This window comes from Prunus persica, chromosome G3, assembly GCF_000346465.2.
Source record: "Prunus persica cultivar Lovell chromosome G3, Prunus_persica_NCBIv2, whole genome shotgun sequence".
In the NCBI taxonomy this organism is placed as follows: domain Eukaryota; kingdom Viridiplantae; phylum Streptophyta; class Magnoliopsida; order Rosales; family Rosaceae; genus Prunus; species Prunus persica.
Window position 1 is genome coordinate 26,423,854 of NC_034011.1, and position 18,157 is coordinate 26,442,010.

Consider the following 18,157-nt stretch of genomic DNA (forward strand, 5'->3'; position numbering starts at 1 on the left):
ATTAAAACACGAAGGATAATTAAATCCCAATAAATCAAACCAATAGAAAGTTAATCATAATTTGTTCATGAATAAATAATGATACGATGGTCAAAGAAATTTCTTTTTCCTTTACTTTCCCTCGTCGTCCAATCCAACAATCTGGGTTATAATATTTTAGCTAGCTTGGGAAATGACACAAACGAGTTTAATTTGATGGGGTTTAGGTAGGATGATGGCTTCGGCGCCTTATGCGTTAAAACAGGATCCCACCTAAAAATTGAACCTTTATCAGGATCAGGACCTCAATGAATATGGCCGTGTAATAGTCCTAATTCGAACCCCACCCCCTTTCTTCTTCTGTTCTTCTTCCAGTCCAATCCATGTTACGAAATTTGCCAAAACTTGGAGGAAAAAGCACCAATCGTGTCCTAGATTCAGAAGCAAGGTGTACAGCCCTAAGCCGGTCCACGTCATCACCATGGCCCACTTTGGATGGACGGGCCAATTACATTGCAAACATACAGATACAGTTGAAGTTTTAAAAGTCATTGCAAGCAAGCCCCTTTCTTCTCCCTCTTGTCTTCTCCCCTCTCTTCAAAGTTGATCAGACAAGTGGGAAATCGCAATTGCAATTTTGGAAGGGAGGAATGGCTTCGTGGAATTCGATTCCGCTGGAAATCACATACGAAGTTCTGGGATGGGCGGCGTTCATAAGTTGGTCCATCAGCTTCTACCCACAAGTCATCTTGAATTTCCGGAGGAAAAGGTGTTCATTTATGTCATCCCACAAACACTTTGGTTTTTCACACCTCGATTTTCTGCTGAATTCAATTCAAAGATTCTTTCTTTATCTAAAATAGTTTTGTTTTTTGGTGGATGGTGGTGGCCGGTGGGCGTTTGAATTAGTGTTGTGGGGTTGAACTTCGATTTCGTGGTGCTGAATTTAACAAAGCACTCCTCCTATCTCATCTACAACGCCACTCTCTACTTCAGCTCCGCCGTTCAAAAGCAGTACTTTGAGAAGTACGGCTTAGGACAGGTTTGTTTTCCCTCCCTACCAGCCTAGCCACTTCTTTTTATGATCATTTTCATTCCCAGTGGCTGTGTTCTTGGTTTCCAATAGCAAAGCTTAGATCTTCTTAAATTATTGCATATGGGTATGCTTTTTCTTGGTGGATTGGCAAATGTTTTAATAAGCTCTGCTTATATATTGATACAAGTATTAAGTTACATAAGGAATGTAATATGTAGCAGTTTTAGTTGTAACTCGATAGCAGCTGTTATTTTAGGCACTTGGAGATTTGTGACATATATGGTACACTGGATTTCAAGGCCGTAAACAACTTTATATATCAGAAAGCTAGTGTTTCAAGTGTGTTTTGTCATTTAGGTTTTTAAGCACATAATTTTTGCATGAAATATGATACGTGTAGATTGTAATCTCAATACTTTGACAACTCCAACCGCTGAAGAGGGCTTATAGTTTATTAATTGTTTAATATAGTGTGTGCGTCTTAAAAGGAAGGATGTATGGAAGAGATTGAGTTGATGATTTGTTATATGTATATTTGGAAATACTCATCTTTTTTGTGCTATAATTGCAGATGATACCTGTTGCAGCAAACGATGTTGCTTTCTCTATTCATGCTGTTTTACTGACAGCAATTACCCTGTACCAAATTGCAATCTATGAAGTAAGTGTCTCGATCTTCTTTGCCGAGTTTATGATTTAAAATCATGTTAATAGGTTCACTATCCTGATGTTAGTCACTTTGTCATGAAAAGTTTCATATTTGACCTTTTGCTGATGGCTTTATGCAGCGTGGAAATCAGAAGGTCTCCAAGATTTCCATTGGAATTGTTGCTGCCGTGTGGTTAGGTGCTGCAGTTTGTGTTTTCTTAGCTTTGCCAAGTCATTCTTGGCTTTGGTTGATTTCTATTTTCAAGTAAGATTCTTACCTTTTTGTTTTTGTGCATCGAATTTGATGTACTGTCATGACAATTATGACCAACACTTAATTTTTGCCGAAGGTTTTCTTTAAAAATCCTTAAGGTTCTGAGTGATGTTCAATTACCTTAATATTTTGTATTTTGTATATAGTTTTCTTAAAATTTTCCCACATCAAGTTCTTCTGAAATATCTTTACTTAAATAAGTTCGCGTTGACAATGAGCTCTCTAGTACCTGGCCAGAATTATGCCTTTTCACTAGGAAAATTGAAATTACTATAATGCTGATTAAGAAAGGCGGACTTCTCATCAATGCTTTAAGATGCATTTTAAAGTCGGCTACTTACATGTTGGAACTTTCATTAAGTGATTATGGTCTTGGACTGCTATTATTTTATTAAGTGATTGTTGTGTTTATGTAAAATTCTCTTTCTAACATCAATTCATTTAATTTTGTTGCAGCTCGATTCAAGTTTTTATGACAGTCATCAAATATATTCCCCAGGTCAGTATTTAGCCCCTTTGAAATATTTTGTGTTCCTATACTGAATTGATTGCCCAAGCCATGCTATGAAAAATGGTCGCAGGCTTTATACATTGGGTATGCATTTAATGAAGAGTTGTTATCTGTTATTATAGGATGCTTAGGAAATGAAGAAAAAGAAAAGGAACTGTTACTGTTGAATGGACCTTTTTATCTGCTTAATATTTTGTCATGAAAAAGCAGTAAGCCTGTATTGATACAAAGCCTTTCTAAATATAGGCGGTCATGAACTTCCTGCGAAAGAGCACAGATGGATTCAGTATTGGCAACATTTTACTTGATTTTTCCGGAGGGGTGGCAAATTATGCACAAATGGCTGTGCAATCTATAGATCAAGGTTCATCATCACTTCCTCAACCAATGATATTTGCAGTTTCATAACATCCTTCATGCTAAATTGTGTTTCTAACTTGTGCACCTTTCCAGGTTCTTGGGTGAACTTTTATGGAAATATAGGGAAGACACTGCTGTCTTTGGTATGGATTCATTCATAGCAATGTCTTGAATTATATCAAACAATTGACACATTTTCTGGATTGTCTCAAATTGAATTGGTTATGGAGCTATATGTTGCTTATACATGGATGGGTTTTACTGTTTCAGATATCTATATTCTTTGACCTTCTATTCATGGGTCAACATTACGTGCTGTATCGTGGCAAGAGAGCAGTGATCACCCCCAAAATCATCAGCAAGGAGAGCTCGGAGCCACTAGTCAAGTCATCTGATGACCCAGTTTTGGAAAATGTATAAAGCTTTTGGCTTGGCTCTCAAGATGTATGATAGTTATTAACTTACATCGTCGGTGTAAGAATTAGCAAACTTATTGGGTTTCTGCAGGTTATTTTACCTAAAAGCATGTTGTATCACGTTGTGTACAGGAAAAAGAAGAAGGAAAAAACATTTATTTGGAGCATTAAAAGTAGGCAACAGTGTATGAAGAACATTATGCAATTAAAGTGTATGTTTGCATACCACTTTTACTAGAGGATCCGTAAGAAATAAAAAGAGAGGTTTTTACATTTTCCAAACAGAACCTCAAACTCACTCAATTTTGGAAGATGTTGTAAGCTTTTAAGTTAGTTTGGTTTTCAACTTTTGATTATGATCGCCGGCGCCAAGTTCTGAGAAAGCCAGATGCACACAAACTCCGTCCCTCATGCAAGCGGAATGCATGGATTTCTTTTATTGGTTACTAAAAAAAACTGAACTTTTAGACTTCTGTGAAGGGAGAAAGACTTTTATGCAATGAAGATGATATTATTTTTCTATCTCCGTTGAATAACACAATAACACATGAAAAATTATCTTCCGTATCATAGCGTCATTCCTGTTACAGATATATTTTTCTGCTGTGGAGGGGCCGAGCAAGTTCCAGGAAAAAAACATCAACTGAGATTTTTAATGCGAAAAAGATTCTTTATCTTGACAAGTTGTCAATCTTGAATAATTTATTGGCTTGGTCCACAAGAATTAGGACCTGCCAAACCAAAGACCGTGCTTCCCAAGTTTTCATTCCCACAAGCAACACTATATAATGAGAGAGGGCACAATCTAACACCTCCATCATTCATCCTTCTTTCAATCTTTCATTCAGCCCACAGCTCCATTTGTCAAGAATGAAGAGCGAGGGTCGCCAGCACGGGATGTTCCGGCCTTACCGGGTCCTACCAGACCCATTGAACCTGAGACCCGGAAGCCGACAGGTGAACAAGTTTGATTCACTTTCTACAGCCGGATTATTCACCAAGGTGGCCACCAAGCCCACCAACCACTCCAAGTTCACGGGTAAGTGCGGCAAGCCCAGGTGCACCAAGTGTCACATCCACCCGGCTTCTAAGGCCAAGGACAAGACCAAAGGGAGCCACAAGCTCAAGTCATCCGACGTCATATCCAATCATCGTTTGGTCAAATTTTCCGGGTCTTCCGCCACGGGGATTTTGGATCATCTGTCTACTAGTCATTATGATAACAACGATGATGATGACGAAGAAGATGATGAAATCAATGGTTATGCAAGTGAGTGTGAGTGGAGCCTATGATAATAGAAATGATCATGATCATGATGTGATGTGAGGGTGGATTTTGATGAGGTTGAGGAAGATGGTAATTATGAAGAGATGGATTTCTTTAATGTGGAATATGTGATTGATCCAATAGAGGAAGATGAAGGTTGGTGTTTAGTGCCACAAACGTGATTGTACCTCTTTTCTTCTGCTTTGTATTTTGATGTACTTGTTGCGGACCTGTGAGTCCGTGACTAAGGAACATTGGGGGCCGGGGGTGCTTCATTATCAGTGAGAGTTCTTTTGATCGCAATGAGGAAGGAAAGTAAGCTATTTGATTAGTTTAATGTCCGAACCCTTATACATAGAGATACTCTCTTAATCTTCTTGACTTTGGTTTGGAATTTTAACTCTACTCTGTTTGTCCTCAATAAATTACAACCGATTTTCTACAAAAAATATTTGACAATATTCTCATTAGAATTTGGCCTCCAATCTAATTCAGTTTAAGCAAATCAAACTCAAATGAATAGAAAAGAATCTCAATGATATGTGCATTTCATTTCCGAACAGCACCTTAAGCTGAGTCATTTTGCAAAACCAATGAGCCACTGCCACGTCAAGAGACGGGTTGGGAAAACTAGTCCGCACTCTGTTTCCAAGTTTTCCGACTAGTTTTCCCACCAGTCAGTCACTCTGAAACCGAATGGAGGTGAGACAAAATCCCTGAAACTCTACAGTTCTTCCGGTTGCTCTCTGCCTGATAGACCACAATATCCGAAATATCTGGTTCGTTGAAATCCCAGCGGAGCATCCAAGAGCTTTGCACCCTCAAAGCAGCATAATTTTTCCCCGTTTCCCTTCCTCTTCTTCCCCTTTTCACTCTCTAAGGTTTGCCCTCTCTCCGTCTCTCTCTCTCTCTCTCTCTGGAGTAATGGCTTCTCTTGCATGTTTGGTGCTATACTGGTTACTTTTTCAATTGAGAATTATAATGAAAGTTTTGGTCTTTCTGATCTTCCAGCGTTCCTTGTTTCATTCGTTGGTACAATGGTGCATTGCATAATTGCATTCCTGTTTTCAATAATTGATTTTTTTCTTCTTCTGGCATTCATGTTATGGTTGAAGAACAGGGTATGCTATTTGCTATAAGGACTCTGACCCATGTGTAATTTTATCTGAGGGCTAAAGCTCTAATTTGGTCATTTCTAAGCTCACCCTTTCAATTGCCAAGTATCAATTTTTCGTTCCCTTTTCCACCCAATTGATATGGTAGAAGCTATGTGTATCAGTAAAGATAGCATGCGTAGCTCGTTGTTTTGCCCTTTTGAGTTACTTGTGTATATCAGTCGAAATAATCCTAGCTGTTATAGATATGATAATTTGATGTGCTACATAATTGTAAGTAGCTTGTTTTATGGGATATTTATTTATTATGGTGAATGATGGCTCGTTTTTATGGGTGTTAAATTGAATTTTTCCTGACTTTTTTAGTTTTTCCTTCTTTTTTCTCTTCCCTTCCTAATGAAGGTGGACGGGTTGTAGTGAGCCTGATATATCAAGTCATCCACAAGAAGAGAGTGACTACAATGAACTTCCAATATCATTTAGATTGGATATTGATGTGCAACGTGATTGTCGAAGCTCAAAAGGTTCCTCTGCCGAAAGGAGTCCGGCAGTTATCGACCATGAACATGATTCTCCGAGAGAGTGTCAAAGTCCAAAAGGTTCCTCTTTTGAGAAGAGGCAGGTGGTTATTGATACTGAGCATGAATATCAGAGTCCAATTCCTGCTTCTATTGACAAGAACCAGGTGGAAATTGACCGCGAGGAGTGTGAAACCCCAAAATTTTACTCTGTGAGTAAGTTTGAGATGGATGTAGATGGTGAGCAGGAGTAGCAGAGCCCAAATGTTCCCTGTGCTGATGTACCAGGAGCTGGTATGGCCATGAAAGGTGAGGAATGCATTTATGTGGTACCGCAAGTTGGGGTGGAGTTTGAGTCAGAAGACCATCCATACAATTGTTACAGTAGATATGCTGTGCTGGAAGGTTTCAGCATTCGAAAAGATTTCGTAAATAAAAGTAGGATAAATGGTATAGTTGTTTCCAGAAGGTACACTTGTCATCTTGAATTTCCGGAGGAAAAGGTATTCATTTATGTCATCCAACAAACACTTTTGTTTTTCACACCTAGATTTTCTGCTGAATTCAATTCAAAGATTCTTTCTTTATCTAAAATAGTTTTGTTTTTTGGTGGATGGTGGTGGCCGGTGGGCATTTGAATTAGTGTTGTGGGGTTGAACTTCGATTTCGTGGTGTTGAATTTGACAAAGCACTCCTCCTATCTCATCTACAACGCCACTCTCTGCTTCAGCTCCGCCGTTCAAAAGCAGTACTTCGAGAAGTACCGCTTAGGACCGGTTTGTTTCCCTCCCTACCAGCCTAGCCACTTCCTTTTATGATCATTTTCATTCCCAGTGCTGTGTTCTTGGTTTCCAATAGCAAAGTTTAGATCTTTTTAAATTATTGCATATGGGTTTGCTTTTTCTTGGTAGATTGGCAAATGTTTTAATGAGCTCTGCTTATATATTGATACAAGCATTAAGTTACATAAGGAATGTAATATGTAGCAGTTTTAGTTGTAACTCGATAGCAGCTGTTATTTTCGGCACTTGGAGATTTGTGACATATATGGTACACCGGATTTCAAGGCCATAAACAACTTTATATATCAGAAAGCTAGTGTTTCAAGTGTGTTTTGTCATTTAGGTTTTTAAGCACATAATTTTTGCATGAAATATGATACGTGTAGATTGTAATCTCAATACTTTGACGCCAACTCCAACAGCTGAAGAGGGATTGTAGTTTATCAACTGTTTAATATAGTGTGTGCGTCTTAAAAGGAAGGATGTATGGAAGAGATTGAGTTGATGATTTGTTATATGTATATTTGGAAGTGCTCATCTTTTTTGTGCTATAATTGCAGATGATACCTGTTGCAGCAAACGATGTTGTTTCTCTATTCATGCTGTTTTACTGACAGTAATTACCCTGTACCAAATTGCAATCTATGAAGTAAGTGTCTTGATCTTCTTTACCGAGTTTATGATTTAAAATCATGTTAATAGGTTCACTATCCTGATGTTAGTCACTTTGTCATGAAAAGTTTCATATTTGACCTTTTGCTGATGGCTTTTTTATGCAACGTGGAAATCAGAAGGTCCCCAAGATTTCCATTGGAATTGTTGCTGCCATGTGGTTAGGTACTGCAGTTTGTGTTTTCTTAGCTTTGCCAAGTCATTCTTGACTTTGGTTGATTTCCGTTTTCAAGTAAGATTCTGACCTTTTTGTTTTTGTGCATCGAATGATATTTGCAATTTCATGACATCCTTCTTGCTAAATTGTGTTTCTAACTTGTGTACCTTTCCAGGTTCTTGGGTGAACTTCTATGGACATATAGGGAACACACTGCTGTTTCTGGTATGCATTCATTCGTAGCAATGTCTTGAATTATATCAAACAATTGACACATTTTCTAGATTGTCTCAAATTGAATTGGTTATGGAGCTATAAGTTGCTTATACATGGATGGGTTTTACTGTTTCAGATATCTATATTCTTTTACCTTCTATTCATGGGTCAACATTACGTGCTGTATCGTGGCAAGAGGGCAGTGATCACCCCTAAAATCATCAGCAAGGAGAGCTTGGACCCACTCGTCAAGTCATCTGATGCCCCAGTTTCGGAAAATGCATAAAGCTTTTGGCATGGCTCCCAAGATGAATGATAGGTATTAGCTTACATCGTCGGTGTAAGAATTAGCAAACTATTTGGGTTTGTGCAGGTTATTTTACCTTAAAGCATGTTGTATCACGTTGTGTACAGGAAAGAAGAAAAAAACATTTATTTGGAGCATTAAAAGTAGACAACAGTGTAGGAAGAACATTATGCAATTAAAGTGTATGTTTGCATGCCACTTTTACTAGAGGATCCGTAAGAATAAAAAGATAGGTTTTTACATTTTCCAAACAGACCCTCAAACTCACTCAATTTTGGAAGATGTTGTAAGTTTTTAAGTTTGGTTGGTTTTTTAACTTTTGATTATGATCGCGGGCGCCAAGTTCTGAGAAAGCCTGATGCACAGAAACTCCGTCCCTCACGCAAGCGTAACGCATGGATTTCTTCTATTGGTTACTAAAAAAACTGAATTTTTATGACTTTTGTGAAGGGATAAAGACTTTCATGCAGCAGGGATAACACTATTTTGTTATTCTCGATCTATAATACAAAGACACATAAAAAAGTTATCTCATGTGTCATTATGTTATTGACCGGAATAATAAAAAGTATCATTCCCGTTTTCTGTTGTGAAGGAGCCGAGCAAGTTCCAGGAAAAAAACAATACCAGCAGAGCAGCTGGAATTTTTGGCTTATGAGTTGCAATTCCAGTAGAGCAGCGTCCCTTTGCCTTGGGGCTCACACCTTTTCTCATCAAAACTTTGTATAATTTCCATTAGCCACATGAAAAAAAAAATGAAAAAAAAAAAAGAGGTTCAATTCCAGGGTCAACCCTGTAACATGTAAGTGGGCATCATTATTAAGAAACAAACATATGCATACCGTCAAGCATAAGCAATTGGCCATTGCCAAGTACTTGCTTCATAATAATAAAAAATTTTAATATGCGAAAAAGATGTATTCTTTATCTTGGTGAGTTGTCAATCTTTAATGATTTATTGGCTTGGTCAACCAGAATTAGGACCTGCCAAACCAAACACCGTGTTTCCCAAGTTTTCATTCCCACAAGCAACACTACAAAATGAGAGAGGGCACAACTCAAACACCTCCATCATTCATCCTTCTTTCAATCTTTCATTCAGCCCACAGCTCCATTTGTCAACAATGAAGAGAGAGGGTCGCCAGCACGGGATGGTTCGGACTTACCGGGTCCTACCCGACCCATTGAACCCAAGACCAGAAACCCGACACGTGAACAGGTTTGATTCACCTCCTACAGCCGGGTTGTTCACCAAGGTGGCCACCAAGCCTACCAACCACTCCAAGTTCACGGGCAAGTGCGGCAAGCCCAGGTGCACCGAGTGTCACATCCACCCGGCTTCTAAGGCCAAGGACAAGACCAAAGGGAACCACAAGCTCAAGTCATCCGACGTCTTATCCAATCATCGTTTGGTCACTTGGCGGGTTGTGGACAGCCGGCCCAGCTCGAATTTTTCCGGGTTTTCTGCCACGGGGATTTTGGATCATCTGTCTACTAGAGATTATGATAACGATGATGATGATGAAGAAGATGATGAAATCAATGGTTATGCAAGTAGAGCCTATGATAATAGAAATGATCATGATGTGAGGGTGGATTGTGATGAGGTTGAGGAAGATGGTAATTATGAAGAGATGGGTTTCTTTAATGTGGAATATGTGATTGATCCAATTGAGGAAGATGAAGGGTGGTGTTTAGTGCCACAAACGTGATTGTGGTTTGAATAACGCGGATTGAAGTCAACTTCTTTTCTTCTGCTTTGTATTTTGATGTACAAGTTAATAATGATGATGATGATGATGATGATGATGATCTTATTTCTCAATATTTGACAACATTCCTTTATTGCCGCTTCCTTGTCTTGGTCTGATTTTATTTTTGATGTACTTGTTGTGGATTGTAACCCGTGAGTCCGTGACTAAGGAATATTTGGAGTGGGGGTGCTTCATCATGAGTGAGGATTCCTTTGATTGTTATGAGCAAGTAGAATAGGCTACTTGATTAGTCTAATGTCTAAGCTCTTATGTGTAGAAATACTCATCTAATCTTCTTGACTTTAGTTTGGAATTTTAATTGTATTCTGTTTGTCCTCAATAAATTACAACCAATTTTCTACAAAAAATATTTGACAATATTCTCATTAGAATTTGGCCTCCAATCTAATTCAGTTTAAGCAAATCCAACCCAAATGAATAGAAAAGAATCTCAATGATATGTGCATTTCATTTCCGAACAGCACCTTAAGCTGAGTCATTTTGCAAAACCAATGAGCAACTGCCACGTCAAGAGACGGGTTGAGAAAACTAGTCCGCATTCTGTTTCCAAGTATTCCCACCAGTTAGTCACTCTGAAACCGAATGGAGCTGAGACATAAGCCCTAAAACTCTACAGTTCTTCCGGTTGCTCTCTGCCTGATAGACCACAATATCCGAAATATCTGGTTCGTTGAAATCCCAGCGGAGCATCCAAGAGCTTTGCACCCTCAAAGCAGCAGAATTTTTCCTCGTTTCCCTTCCTCTTCTTCCCTTTTCACTCTCTAAGGTTTGCCCTCTCTCTCTCTGGAGTAATGGGTCCTCTTGCATGTTTGGTGCTATACTAGTTACTTTTTTCATTGAGAATTATAATAAAAGCTTTGGTCTTTCTGATCTTCCAGCGTTCCTTGTTTCATTGCTTGCTACAATGGTGCATTGCATAATTGCATTCCTGTTTTAAATAATTGAATTCTTTTTTCCTTCTGGCATTCATGTGATGGTTGAAGAACTGCGCATGCTAATTGCTGATAAGGACTCTGACCCATATGTATTCTTATCTGAGGCATAAAGCTCTAATTTGGCCATTCCTACGCTCACACTTTCCATTGCCAAGTATCAATTTTTAGTCCCTTTTTCCACCCAATTGATTTGATATAGTGTAAGCTATGTGTATCAGTAAAGATGGCATGCGTAGCTCGTTGTTTTGCCCTATTGAGTTACTTGTGAATATCAGTCGAAATAATCCTAGCTGTTATAGATATGATAATTTGATGTGCTACATAATTGTAAGTAGCTCGTTTTTTGTGGGATATTTATTTATTATGGTGAATGATGGCTCTCGTATTAAATTGAATTTTTCCTGACTTCTTTTTAGTTTTTCCTTCCTTTTTCTCTTCCCTCCCTAATGAAGGTGGATGGGTTGTAGTGAGCCTGATATATCAAGTCATCCACAAGAAGAGAGTGACTACAATGAACTTCCAACGTCATTTAGATTGGATATTGATGTGCAACGTGATTGTCGAAGCTCAAAAGATTCCTCTGCCGAAAGGAGTCAGGCGTTTATCGACCATGAACATGACTCTCCGAGAGAGTGTCAAAGTCCAAAAGGTTCCTCTTTTGAGAAGAGTCTGGTGGTTATTGATACTGAGCAGGAGTATCAGAGTCCAATTTCTTCTTCTATTGACAAGAACCAGGTGGAAATTGACTGCGAGGAGTGTGAAACCCCAAAATTTTACTCTGTGAGTAAGTTTGAGATGGATGTAGATGGTGAGCAGGAGTTGCAGAGCCCAAATGTTCCCTGTGCTGATGTACCAGGAGCTGGTATGGCCATGAAAGGTGAGGAATACATTTATGTGGTACCGCAAATTGGGGTGGAGTTTGAGTCAGAAGACCATGCATACAATTGTTACAGTAGATATGCTGTGCTGGAAGGTTTCAGCATTAGAAAAGATTTCGTAAATAAAAGTAGGATAAATGGTATAGTTGTTTCAAGAAGGTACACTTGTTATAGACAAGGATATCGGCCTATCCAACATAATGCCAACGTGAGGAAATCCCGGCAGGAAACAAGAACTGGTTGCTTGGCACACATGACCATTGCACGTCAACCCAATGGCAAGTTTTGTGTTACTCATTTTGAACCTAAGCACAATCATGAGTTTGTTGCCCCTTGTACAACTTATCTGTTACCATCACAGAAGAGATTGAATTTTGCTCAAGCAATTGAAGCCGACTTGGGTGATAAATCTGGAATAGATGGGGTGCCAAAACTTGGAATGGGGTTCGACTCAGAAGATCACGCATATGAGTTTTACAACACGTATGCTGGACGGGTAGGTTTTAGTGTTCGGAAGGATTATGTAAATAGGAGCAAAATAAATGGTTCTGTGGTCTCTAGAAGGTTTACCTGTTTTAGAGAAGGTTTTCGGCAGAGAGACAAACGGGACATGAATGTGAAGAGACCTAGAAAGGAGACAAGAATTGGCTGTTTGGCGCAGTTGGTCATATCTCGACAACCTGATGATAGATACCGTGTCACTCACTTTGAAGAAAAGCACAATCATGAGCTTGTTGCTGCTTGTAGAGTTCACATGTTGCGGTCGCAAAAGAGATTAATTGCAGCTCAAGTTTTTGAAGGCGATTTAGTGGATTGTTCTAATATGCAGCCAGAAGCAGCCTCTGAGTTAATACGTAAGACAGGTAGAGACTGTGATAATCACGGTTATGATCCCATAGATTATAAAAATAAACTTCCTTTCAAATGTATGCGAGGAATGAGAGAGGGAGAATCAGCCAGACTGCAGCAATTTTTTCAGAGCAAGCAATTGAAAAACCCTTCCTTTTTTTATGCTTTGCAACCTGATGTAGATGATCAAGTAACTAATGTTTTCTGGGTTGACACCAAGATGGCGATGGACTATGGTGATTTTGGTGATGTGATCTGCTTTGATACAACTTACAGATTACAGAAAGATAGCCGACCATTCACACCTTTCATTGGGATAAATCATCATAAGCAAATGCTGATCTTTGGTGCTGCACTTTTATATGATGAAAGTGTTGAATCTTACAAGTGGCTCTTCCAAACTTTCCTAGAGGCCATGTCGGGAAAGAAGCCAAAAACTATACTCACAGATCAAGATGCACTGATGGCTGAAGCAATTGATAAGGTATTTCCCGAAACAATGCATCGAATTTGTGTTTGGCATGTGTACCAAAATGCACTAAAACAACTGAGCTACATGTATGCGGGCTCTGGATCTTTTATCAATGATTTAAGCAGTTGTCTTTTTTATCATGAGGATGAGGAGGATTTCATTAATGCATGGAAGGTATTGTTGGATGTATACGGTCTTTGGGAAAATGAGTGGTTGCATGAGATGTTTGAATATAGAGAGAAATGGTCCACAGCTTATGGAAGGCATATTTTTTGTGCTGACATAAAAGCTGTACTGCTACATGAAAGTTTTACTGAAAACCTAAAAAAGTATTTAAAGTCAGACTCGGATGTGCTTCTGCTGTGCAAGCATCTTGGAAAGGTCATAAATGATTGGCACTACAAAGAACTAGAGGGTAACTACAACATGCACCACCATCTGCCAGAACTTATGGGTGATGTGATTCTTTTGAAGCATGCGAGGAATATGTACACACCAATGATATTTGAATTGTTCCAGCAAGAGTATGAAACATGCCTAAATATCATTGTGAATCAATGCACTCAGACTGGGCCGTTGTTTGGGTACAAAGTTAGCATATATGGGCAACCACGAGAGTACTTGGTTACTTTTGATTCATCTACAGAAACAGTTGCCTGTAATTGTATGAAATTTGAGTTTATGGGAGTTTTGTGCAGCCATGCCTTGAAAGTACTCGACTATAGGAATATAAAGATTCTCCCTTCCAAATACATTCTGAAGAGGTGGAGTAAAGATGCTAGGGTCTGAAATTATGGACGGAAGTCGTTTGGGGCACTGCATAAGAAGGTAATAAAGAGAAATTTCTGATCACTGATTGAACAAAATTGTAACGAAGACTCTTTGATTTCATGTAATTGCTGCAAAATATTTCCTAAATACCATCCATTTTGTATTTCAAGGGTTGGAAGGATGTTAAACCCCTAAAAGAGAGAATCTTACTTCTTTTTCTTTTCTTTTATTTCAGACATCTCCATTGCTGCTTCTATAGAAGAAAATCACTTTCAATATGCCTCAAATTATCATTAGGCAGATATTGACTGAAAAAGAAGATGCACAGTGCTTAAGATCCGTTATGAACCATCTTGAAAGACCATCGTGTAACTTTTTTATGGCAGCTGACCACAGTATATTGTACCATCATCCTGAGGCTAGGTTGGTTTCTCGTCATAGATTTCTATATGTCCTGAAATGAAGACCCATCATTTGTTACATATTATCTCGGCTATAATTTGAATCCTTGCTTAACAGATTTTTGTTTCTTTACTACTTAGGGTTACACTCAAATAATGAGATGCTGAAACCTATTTCCAAATGGAAATTCCACAGCCTTCCACAACTTCTACACTTCGTAGAACAATTCTTGGTACAGGTAAAATGGGAAAGACCGTACAATTTTTTGTCCACTAACCAACTACACTCTTCATACATTTGCTCAAATTCTATATGCATATATGTCTCCGGCAAATTAATTTTGGTATGCGGTGCGATCAAACCTAACTAAAATTTGCTAGAAGCTTTCAGCAGGACTGATATCTCAATAAATTCTGCTCCAACAGAAACTTGGCTTCTTAAGCTTGGGTTATCCCAGCTGAATGTTTGGAGATGTATTCTCACGAGTAGTCTTTAAGGATCGTGAAATGAGAGAACAAGTTGGGGTTCGCTTATTCTTTCCCTGGACATTCTTGGTGCCACTGCTTTTGATTGGAGCTCCTCTAGGAGATAGAGACGTTGAGGCCTCAACTACGCTTGGAGTTGGAGTGGGAGTGGACTTTTTCCCTAGCTTCTGTGGCAGAGGATGAGCCACTGGAACCTGTTGGAAGAAATCAAGGATAATAATAAATGATTAAACACTGAGTTAACATATTATGGTTATCGCAGAAGCATAGCTGCACAGCTCGACAAACATACCTTGTCTATCTCACTCTTTTGTGCTTTTCTTTCTTTATAGAAATCAGGAAGTGGCCTGGCCTTGAAGCAAAGGGTTTGGCGAAATTTTCCAATCTCTATTCCTTCTTTCTCCTGCATAAACCATAGAGATTCATGTATTGAGCCAAGTTGTGGTGACCAAAATTAGTTTAAAACAGCCTAGGTCCATTAAGCTGCTTTCTTTTTTTCGTATCTTGGTTTGTACAAACAAAAATGGCAAAGGATTGAAGAAGCTTGGTAAGGAGAGAACAACCTTGAGTTTTCTTTGTACCTGCACCTTTTGTGCCTCATTAGCATTGAACTTTTCTTCAAGCTTCTGAAAACATGAGGTCCATAAGTACTTCAACCACATATACAACTATCTCATGAAACAGATTTGATCACAATTTAGGAACATGTATATAGAAGAGAAAAGGCAAACCCTTGCCTTCTTTCTACTTGCAGCTCTTTCCTCAGTTCTTAAGTTGAAAGGGGCAGATGAAAATGGGGACCGCGCCTTGTTTCTGCAGGCACTCAAAAACTTTGAACAACTGGCCAAATTGGGAAAGAAAAAGAAAAAGAAGACATAAGAGCTCAAAGTCCCTTTTAGAGAAATGGCGCTAGGTGGGACCCATAGTAAATCCATTAATTCAGATGTTTAATATTTGAGAATTCAAGTTGAGTTGCTCTGCATATTCTTCTGGAGTTATGATTGTGATTTTTATCAGTAATGTTTTAAATATGTGCTGGCTAAATTGTGAGCCTTTCATGATGCTACATGTGATTAAACAGGAAAAATGTCAAAAGATGAGGCAAATACTCTGTACGGAGTGAGCGCCATCTAGACAGAGGTGTTTTGGTTCCACTTGCTGAGGGATCAAGTGGTGTTTTTGCCCTGTGATTCATAAAACACACGAGCAGAAACAGAATCAGTCAAGATTCATTTATCGAGTAATGAAAAAATAGAAATAAGAATAAAGGTTGAAACTTCTTAGAAGATTGCTTGCTCTGTTTTATATGATCAGGTACCTTCTCTTTTCGGAACATGGGGTTTTTGTACAACGCTTGTGCACCTCATTCTTAGATACCTGCAGTTCCAAAGATAAACTCTTTAGCAGTAAGCACTGTTGGAAAAACTGCAAATCTTTGGAGATACTTTTAGAAAAAATTCAAAGAAATTGGGAGGCACACCGTAGTTGGAGTTCTTAGAGGAGTCATGCAATCTTTTGATGTCTTGGAAGAACTAGCACCAACTCTTGAATTTTCAATCTTCCTGATGACTGTTGAAGTCAATCTGGAAAGTTCCCTGATGGGTGTGAAACTGACTGACTTGTGAAGTGATTTGGGAGTTGATCTTTTCTTGTCCTCCAATTCTGTTGCCGGCTTCTTTCGCAATGGGGTGAGAATATCATCCTTTCTCGAACAACTAGAAACTATGGGTTTGGCTGGAGAAGATGGGACCTTGGGTGCTTTATGATACGCTAATGATGATTTCGAGGAAGTAAAGAGTCTTGTTTTCTTCCTTTTTATGGGTGTCGAAGCTTCTTGATTTGAGCTGTAGCTCTGCTGAAACAACAAAAAGTGCAGGTCGATTAAGTCCACGGGTGTGAACAGGATAGAAACTATGGTTATAATTCAATGTTGTTACCTTTAACAGAGGTTTTTCACTCTGGGGTGTGCCACTGAGCTCCATACCATTTACCTCCTTGTCGTTAACAGCTTTGTGCATTTGGCTTGAAAGTTCAGGCTCTGCAGAATTCTCCACCAAAACTTGGGGTTCATGAGTTGCAGGGATATCAGCAACTTGCACCCTGCTGCTTGCAAGTTTGTCCATTGCAGTGTCTGAATTGTACCCATTGGTATTACCAGTGAAAGCTTCTTCTTTTTTAGTTGGCTCTTCGACCACCTTTTCCTCTTCCTTTTCTACTTGTTCATTGACGACCACTTCAGAGGTTGGAACCACGGTCTTCAGATCTTGGCTTTCAGATTTGGGTTCCGGGGCATTGTCTGATGCTACAGCAGCAGCAGCAGCATTAGCATTTGCTTGTTCAAGCAAGGCTGCAGCCTTTTGAGCAGCAACTTTCTTGTAATGTGCTTCAAAGAAAGCCTTTTTCTGTGCAACAGAGCCGGGGCGGGAGTATCTCTCTGCCTCTTCTACATAGCGGTTGTGAGAGAATGTGGACCATCTTTCCCAAGCTAACGACTCTGACGTGAACCTCCCAAATGATATTGAATGCCCAAGTGCATGAATTGGGTTCCCCTGTAACAGAAATTCGAAACCCAGATTTTAGAAACTACCCAGCAAGTGAAAAGTGAAGAAGAAAACATAGAATTTGTCCTTACAAATTACAGGAAACGCAAAACAGAGACAAATATCAAGAACTAACCTCATGTGCTTCATTGGGAATGCCTGAAACATAGGAGAATGGTTGCATGAGGCACGTCGATTCTCCCATGGTTGTGGTTAATTTGATGTCGTGAGACCTACGAAAAATCCAAACTTGAAAACCCTTTATCCTCTGGTTTATGAATCAATTATCGATTTTATGATTACATCGTTATGGTGGTCGTCGTCCTCGTTGATTTCGAATTTGAAATTCAAAACGAAAAGTGTCGTGGAAAAGTTGGCCTGCTGCTGGCCCCCCCCGCAGGCCGCATATAGAAACTAGAGATAGAGATGAGACTTCGGAGTGCAAAAGCCGAGTGACAAGTGGGGTCTCCTTAAAAAACGCCAATAACCATCTCCCGGACTTGGGACTTCGGCTCCAAATTTTAAAATCAAAATCCATTGCCTTTTCAGCCCTGTGGTCTTTTTTCGTAGGGCCCACGTGCGGAAACCAACGGTCTTCCTCCAACGTTCAAATTTTTGGCCAATTTGAATTTGGAGTGTCCTCCCCTCTCTCTCCTGTAGCCTGTAGGTGTAGAGTCAGAATCTAGCAGCAGTACCAGTCGATCTTGCGCTTGTGGCTTGGCTACCTATGAAGTTGTTGATAATTGGGATGCTAAACAAAGGGTAGGTTGGCATTAATTTTTTATTTTTTGA

At 39.2% G+C, this 18,157-nt stretch overlaps 4 protein-coding genes across 10 annotated transcripts; 3 read left to right on the forward strand and 1 right to left on the reverse strand.

Annotated features, from left to right (window-relative positions):
• LOC18782714 (cystinosin homolog) lies at positions 365-3,502 on the forward strand. The gene is made up of 8 exons (XM_007215854.2): positions 365-748; positions 889-1,021; positions 1,587-1,676; positions 1,804-1,928; positions 2,394-2,436; positions 2,695-2,812; positions 2,902-2,951; positions 3,079-3,502. The coding sequence occupies exons 1-8, from the start codon at positions 630-632 to the stop codon at positions 3,226-3,228; spliced, it is 828 nt and encodes a 275-aa protein (XP_007215916.2). The 5' UTR covers positions 365-629; the 3' UTR covers positions 3,229-3,502.
• LOC18784483 lies at positions 4,032-10,372 on the forward strand. The gene is made up of 2 exons (XM_007215929.2): positions 4,032-4,330; positions 9,619-10,372. Exons 1-2 carry the CDS (start codon positions 4,095-4,097, stop codon positions 9,968-9,970), a joined length of 588 nt encoding a protein of 195 aa, XP_007215991.2. The 5' UTR covers positions 4,032-4,094; the 3' UTR covers positions 9,971-10,372.
• LOC18782638 (protein FAR1-RELATED SEQUENCE 12) lies at positions 4,520-14,572 on the forward strand. Of its 4 annotated transcripts, XM_020559761.1 has the most exons (4): positions 10,451-10,799; positions 11,421-13,995; positions 14,174-14,361; positions 14,481-14,572. In XM_020559761.1, the coding sequence occupies exon 2, from the start codon at positions 11,425-11,427 to the stop codon at positions 13,954-13,956; it is 2,532 nt and encodes an 843-aa protein (XP_020415350.1). In that variant the 5' UTR covers positions 10,451-10,799; positions 11,421-11,424; the 3' UTR covers positions 13,957-13,995; positions 14,174-14,361; positions 14,481-14,572. The 4 variants fall into 4 exon arrangements, with proteins under 4 accessions (XP_020415352.1, XP_020415350.1, XP_020415351.1 ...); XM_020559763.1 differs by lacking the exons at positions 10,451-10,799; positions 14,481-14,572 and adding an exon at positions 4,520-5,372 and having other exon boundaries at positions 14,174-14,448; XM_020559762.1 differs by lacking the exon at positions 14,481-14,572 and having other exon boundaries at positions 11,385-13,995; positions 14,174-14,448.
• On the reverse strand, positions 14,447-18,113 carry LOC18783052 (protein WVD2-like 7). 4 transcript variants are annotated; one of them, XM_020559766.1, is made up of 9 exons: positions 17,502-18,113; positions 16,763-17,374; positions 16,306-16,680; positions 16,144-16,202; positions 15,935-16,009; positions 15,563-15,638; positions 15,389-15,451; positions 15,118-15,228; positions 14,447-15,019 (listed from the first exon to the last, which is right to left on the reverse strand). In XM_020559766.1, exons 1-9 carry the CDS (start codon positions 17,568-17,570, stop codon positions 14,789-14,791), a joined length of 1,671 nt encoding a protein of 556 aa, XP_020415355.1. In that variant the 5' UTR covers positions 17,571-18,113; the 3' UTR covers positions 14,447-14,788. The 4 variants fall into 4 exon arrangements, with proteins under 4 accessions (XP_020415355.1, XP_020415356.1, XP_020415354.1 ...); XM_020559767.1 differs by having other exon boundaries at positions 16,306-16,677; positions 17,502-18,112; XM_020559765.1 differs by having other exon boundaries at positions 15,563-15,665; positions 16,306-16,677; positions 17,502-18,112.